This window comes from Staurois parvus, unplaced genomic scaffold (assembly GCF_062004578.1).
Source record: "Staurois parvus isolate SC_StPar_1 unplaced genomic scaffold, SC_StPar_1.0 ptg001014l, whole genome shotgun sequence".
NCBI classification, from domain to species: Eukaryota; Metazoa; Chordata; class Amphibia; order Anura; family Ranidae; genus Staurois; species Staurois parvus.
Window position 1 is genome coordinate 1,702,417 of NW_028318810.1, and position 6,589 is coordinate 1,709,005.

The 6,589-nt window shown below is 42.6% G+C and overlaps 1 protein-coding gene across 1 annotated transcript in view; it reads right to left on the reverse strand.

The window, feature by feature from the left end:
• LOC149441195 (neural cell adhesion molecule 1-like) overlaps positions 1-5,727 on the reverse strand; it is a 52,467-nt gene extending 46,740 nt beyond the window's left edge. Inside the window, exon 1 of the mRNA XM_089657635.1 lies at positions 5,402-5,727. Coding sequence (XP_089513761.1) covers positions 5,402-5,465 — 64 coding nt within the window. The 5' untranslated portion in view covers positions 5,466-5,727. The remainder of the gene's footprint in view (positions 1-5,401) is intronic.
• Between the last annotated feature and the right edge of the window lie 862 nt (positions 5,728-6,589).

The window sequence follows — 6,589 nt, forward strand, 5'->3', positions numbered from 1 at the left end:
TACTGAGTTTAGGGCTTAGGGTTAAGTAACGTGCAGAGTTTAGGGGTCAGAATTAAGTATCGTGCAGAGTTTAAGGGTCAGGATTAAGTAACATGCAGAGTTTAGGGGTCAGGATTAAGTAACGTACAGAGCTCAGGGGTCTGGATTAAGTAATGTACAGAATTCAGGAGTCAGGATTAAGTAACGTACAGAGTTCAGGTGTCTGGATTAAGTAATGTACAGAATTCAGGGGTCAGGATTAAGTAACATGCAGAGTTTAGGGGTCAGGATTAAGTAACGTGCAGAGTTTAGGGGTCAGGATTAAGTAACATGCAGAGTTTAGGGGTCAGGATTAAGTAACGTGCAGAGTTTAGGGGTCAGGATTAAGTAACGTGCAGAGTTTAGGGGTCAGGATTAAGTAACGTGCAGAGTTTAGGGGTCAGGATTAAGTACGTGCAGAGTTTAGGGGTCAGGATTAAGTAACGTGCAGAGTTTAGGGGTCAGGATTAAGTAACGTGCAGAGTTTAGGGGTCAGGATTAAGTAACGTGCAGAGTTTAGGGGTCAGGATTAGGTAACGTGCAGAGTTTAGGGGTCAGGATTAAGTAACGTGCAGAGTTTAGGGGTCAGAATTAAGTAACGTGCAGAGTTTAGGGGTCAGGATTAGGTAACGTGCAGAGTTTAGGGGTCAGGATTAAGTAACGTGCAGAGTTTAGGGGTCAGGATTAAGTAACGTGCAGAGTTTAGGGGTCAGAATTAAGTAATGCATGAGTTCTGAGGTAACATTATATTATGTAAATTATATGCCATTGCAGAGAGGAAAAGCCAGGGGTAGAAGGGAGAAAAAAAAATCCACGTCACCTAAATCTACCACCATGTTTCACTGAATCCCAGGATTCGATGAAACATGGTAGTGGATTTAGATGGTGTGGATTTTTTTAATATTAATTTATATATTCTCCCTTTCTACCCCGGCTTTTTCTCTCTGCAATGTTTTATAATTTATGTAATATAATGTTAAATATATTGCATATATATATAAATAGCACACAGAGGTCAGGAATAAGAAACACACAGAGTTCAGGGGTCAGGAATAAGTAACGCACAGAGTTCAGGGGTTAGGTGTACATAACACACAGAGGTCAGGGGTCAGGAATAAGTAATGCACAGAGTTCAGGGGTTAGGTGTACATAACACACAGAGGTCAGGGGTCAGGAATAAGTAATGCACAGAGTTCAGGGGTTAGGTGTACATAACACACAGAGGTCAGGGGCCAGGAATAAGTAATGCACAGAGTTCAGGGGTTAGGTGTACATAACACACAGAGTTCAGGGGTTAGGTGTACATAACACACAGAGGTCAGGGGTTAGGAGTAACACACAGAAGTCAAGGGTAAGAATAAGTAACGCACAGAGTTCAGGGGTTAGGTGTACATAACACACAGAGGTCAGGGATTAGGAGCAATGCACAGAGTTCAGGGGTCAGGAATAAGTAACGCACAGAGTTCAGGGGTTAGGTGTACATAACACAGAGTTCAGGGGTTAGGTGTACAGAACACAGAGGTCAGGGGTTAGGTGTACATAACACACAGAGGTAAAGGGTTAGGAGTAACACACAGAGTTCAGGGGTCATAATAAGTAACGCACAGAGTTCAGGGGTTAGGTGTACATAACACACAGGGGTCAGGAATAAGTAACGCACAGAGTGTAGGGGTCAGGAATAATTAACGCACAGAGTTCAGTGGTTAAGTGTACATAACACACAGAGGTCAGGGGTCAGGAATAAGTAACGCAGAGAGTTTAGGGGTCAGGAATAAGTAACGCACAGTGTTTAGGGGTCAGGAATACGTAACGCACAGAGTTCAGGCGTTAGGAGTACATAACACACAGAGGTCAGGGGTCAGGAATAAGTAATGCACAGAGTTCAGAGGTTAGGTGTACATAACACACAGAGGTCAGGGGTTAGGGGTAACGAACAGCGTTCAGGGGTCAGGAATAAATAACGCACAGAGTTCAGGGGTTAGGTGTACATAACACACAGAGTTCAAGGGTTAGGTGTACATAACACACAGAGGTGAGGGGTTAGGTGAACATAACACACAGAGGTCAGGGGTTAGGAGTAACACACAGAAGTCAGGGGTCAGAATAAGTAACTCACAGAGTTCTGGGGGTTAGGTGTACATAACACACAGAGGTCAAGGATTAGGAGCAATGCACAGAGTTCAGGGGTCAGGAATAAGTAACGCACAGAGTTCAGGGGTTAGGTGTACAGAACACAGAGTTCAGGGGTTAGGTGTACATAACACACAGAGGTCTAGGATTAGGAGTAACACACAGAGTTCAGGGGTCATAATAAGTAACGCACAGAGTTCAGGGGTTAGGTGTACATAACACACAGAGGTCAGGGGTCAGGAATAAGTAACGCACAGAGTGCAGGGGTCAGGAATAATTAACGCACAGAGTTCAGTGGTTAAGTGTACATAACACATAGAGGTCAGGAGTCAGGAATAAATAACGCACAGAGTTTAGGGGTCAGGAATAAGTAACGCACAGAGTTCAGGCATTAGGTGTACATAACACACAGAGGTCAGGGGTCAGGAATAAGTAACGCACAGAGTTTAGGGGTCAGAAATAAGTAACGCACAGAGTTTCGGGGGCAGGAATAAGTAACGCAGAGTTCAGGGGTTAGGTGTACATAACACACAGAGGTCAGGGGTCAGGATTAAGGACTCTAGGCAATTTGCTTTGGACTGAAATGGGCAGGGTTGCCCACTGCATCCTAATGCATATGATGTGAATGGGCCCTCAATGGGTACAGCATAATTTATATATATTACTGGGACCTGAAAGTAGATTACATCAAAATAAGTACTTTGAGATTTCATGAACTTTTGTCTATAATTGTTTAAAAATGTTGTTTTCTTTTTTACAGTTCCCTTTTCTGGTAGTCATGTGCATTTGTTGCTGATTTATTCCTACATTGTGTGCACATTTAAACATTCTAACTGAGGTTAGATATACCCCAGGATATTAGAGAAAATCTATTTTTTTATTTAGACAGATACATTTTGGTTGCTGGATCATATATTCCACAGCAAACCACACTTCATATTCAGAGCATAAGTAGTAGTCTGTGCATGCAGGTGAACCATGGATGGGTGGTACATTCATGAGTAAAAAGCTGGCTATATGCTGATTGAATTTTGCACAATTCCTGCTGCATCAGTTTAAATTTGTTCTATAGGTGGTCATGTTGTCTCCATCCAGATTATTCAATTGACTTTTGTCAAAGGAGCTGGGTGGAAAATTCTTGGTGAAACGGTGTCTGCAGTAACTGGGCACTTCAGATTAGCACAACAACAGTGCACAGAGAGTTTCATGGAATGGGTTTCCATGGCCGAGCAGCTGCATCCAAGCCTTACATCACCAAATGAAATGCAAAGCGTTGGATGCAGTGGTGTAAAGCACGCTGCCACTAGACTCTAGAGCAATGGAGATGCGTTCTCTGGAGTGATGAATCATGCTTCTATGTCTGTCTATGTCTGGGTTTGGCGGTTGCCAGGAGAACAGTACTTGCCTGACTGCATTGTGACAAATGTAAAGTTTGGTGGAGGGGGGATTATAATGTGGGGTTGGTTTTCAGGGGTTGGGCTTGGTCCCCTAGATCCAGTGAAGGGAACTCTTAAGGTGTCAGCATACCAACACATTTTGGACAATTTCATGCTCTCAACTTTGTGGGAAGAGTTTGGGAATGGCCCCTTCCTGTTCCAACATGACTGCACACCAGTGCACAAAGCAAGGTCCATAAAGACATGGAGAAGCGAGTTTGGGGTGGAGGAACTTAACTGGCCTGCACAGAGTCCTGACCTCAACCTGATAGAACACCTTTGGGATGAATTAGAGTGGAGACTGTGATCCAGGCCTCCTCCCCCGACATCAGTGCCTGACCTGACAAATGTGCTTCTGGAAGAATAGTCAAACCTTCCCATAGACACCCTCCTAAACCTTGTGGACGGCCTTCCCAGAAGAGCTGAAGCTGTTATAGCTACTAAGGGTGGGCCAACTCAATATTGGACCCTACGAACTAAGACTGGAATGCCATTAAAGTATATATATATATATATATTTTATACATTTATATTTATACACTGATAAGCCATAACATTATGACCACTGACAGTTAAAGTAAATAACAATGATTATCTAATTGCAATGGCACGTGAAAGTGGGTGGGATATATTAGGCAGCAAGTGAACATGTTGTCAATGAAGTTCATGTGTTGAATACAGCAACTATGGGCACACATAAAGATTTGAGTGACTTTGACAAGGGCCAAATTGTAATGGTTAGATGACTGGGTCAGAGCAACTCCAAAACTGCAGCTCTTGTGGGATATTCCTAGTCTGCAGTGGTCAGGACTTACCAAAAGTAGTCCAAGGAAGGAAAACTGGTGAACACCTACAGGGTCTTGGGTGGCCAAGGTTCACTTGTGCTTGTGGGGAACGAATGCTGGTCTGTGTAAACTGATCCAATAGTAGAGCTACTGTAGCTCAAATTGCTGAAAAAGTTAGCGTTGGCTGCAATAGAAAGGTGCCAGAACACACAGCACAGCCCAGTTTGTTGTGTATGTGGCTGCATAGCTGCAAACTGGTCAGGGTACCCATGCTGACTGGTTTACACAGCCAAAAATGCCTACAATGGGCACATGGGCATCAGAGCTGGACCATGAAGCAATGGAAAAAGGTGGCCTGATCTGATGACTTAAATAATGGTTTGAGGAACACAAAAACGAGTTTGAGGTGTTGACTTGGTCTGCAAATCCTCCAGATTTAAATCCAGTCGAGCATCTGTGGGATGTGCTGATCCATGGAGGCCCCACCTACCAATTTACAGAGTTTAAAGAATCTGCTACTGATGACCTGTTGACAAATACCACAGCAGACCTTCAAAGGTCTAGTGGTGTCCATGCCTTGATAGGTTTTAGTGGGTGGTCATAATGTCAAGGCTGATCAGTGTGTATACACAGTATATGTTTTTATATATATATAAATATATATATATATATATATATATATATATATAATTATTATGTCTTGTTTTTTTCCATGCATCAAGAATGCAGATTACACAAGAAATAGACTTGGATGTGACCATGGAAGTACTGCATTTCTGCCTGTGTGAATGTCTGTAGAAGATGAACTCCTTCTTGAATAAATTCCTATAGAAGCAGATGAGCTCGTGGTGGTCGCAATGCTGCAACCACACTGTATGGAGCCATGTTTTGTGTCCATGAGTACATACTCTCACATTCATTCACTATGTATCCATGTCAGCTAAAAACATAAAGCAAAAAACAACACTAAAATATTCTCACTCATAGCAAGCTGTCTACATTAAACACATTTAGTTTAAATATGAGACTTACCGTATACTTGTGGAACGCTGAAAACAAATATGTTGGCCAAGGTCCAGAGAACGCAGAGCTCCATCGGGCAGCAGTGTAAATCTCAGTGCAGCAAGAGAGTGATTTTTAAGACAAGTTTGTAAAGCTCTCTCACTTATCGCAAACTTTGTGGAAACAATAGAGGGAAGGAAGTTGATTGGTAATAAGGTGGATGGGGGAATTTTTTACCCTGAGTGAGATGAGAATGTTTTAGTTCTGGACAGAATGGGTGAGAGATAGAGTGAAGATGGGCAAAGTGTTCTAATAAGACAAACAGAGGTTATGATAGTGTGGGAGGGATAAGAGTGGTACGGGAACTAGAGAATCATGTTATAGAAAGGAAAAGGAGACCTGTACTGAGTGGAGTAAGGAGGCTGTCAGTGCTCAGTTGTCTGGCTGTCTCCAGCTTCACTGAACAAATCATATTACCTGATCTGCACACTTGTTTAAAGTCAGTGGGGTTGATTTACTAAAGGCAAATAGACTGTGCACTTTGCAAAAGCAGTTGCTCCAGAGCTTAGTAAACGTGGGGACATTCTACTGACTTCCCTCATCCAATCACGTGCAAGCAAAAATGCTGTTTTTCATTTTCCTTGCACATGTTTGGGTATTCTTTGCAAAGTGAAGCTTCACCACATTTACTAAGCTCTGGAGCAAATTTCCTTGCAGTGAAACTGCACTTGTAAAGTGCACAGTCCATTTGCTTTTAGTAAATCAATTGAACCATTGCATCAACATGATAGCCAGGGAACTAGTATTTTCAGAAGAGAGGTTGGCACTGGCAGCCTCTGTGCTCCCTTAGCACAAGTTTAATACAGAGTTTATGCAAACCCAAAACTTTTTTGAAATTCTGTATAGAGTATCAAATGCTTATGACCCCTTTCATTTTTTGGGGGGTTTTCTGTCTATCGCCCATCAGAAAGATTTACTTTCATATCCTATCCCAGAGACATATAAGGAAGTAAGAGGAAGTATCTCCAAATTGAGTAAATTTTCCTTCTCAGACAAATGCCACCAGAACAAATAGTATGGGCTCTTTCAAACAGGCGGCAGGGGAATGTTAAAAACAGGCTGCTGAAACCACCAGCCACCAACCCGAATTGTAACAATACAACTAAACAGTGCTGTGCACATGCTGTACAGAGAAACAAGGAATTGCTTCCGCTGCAT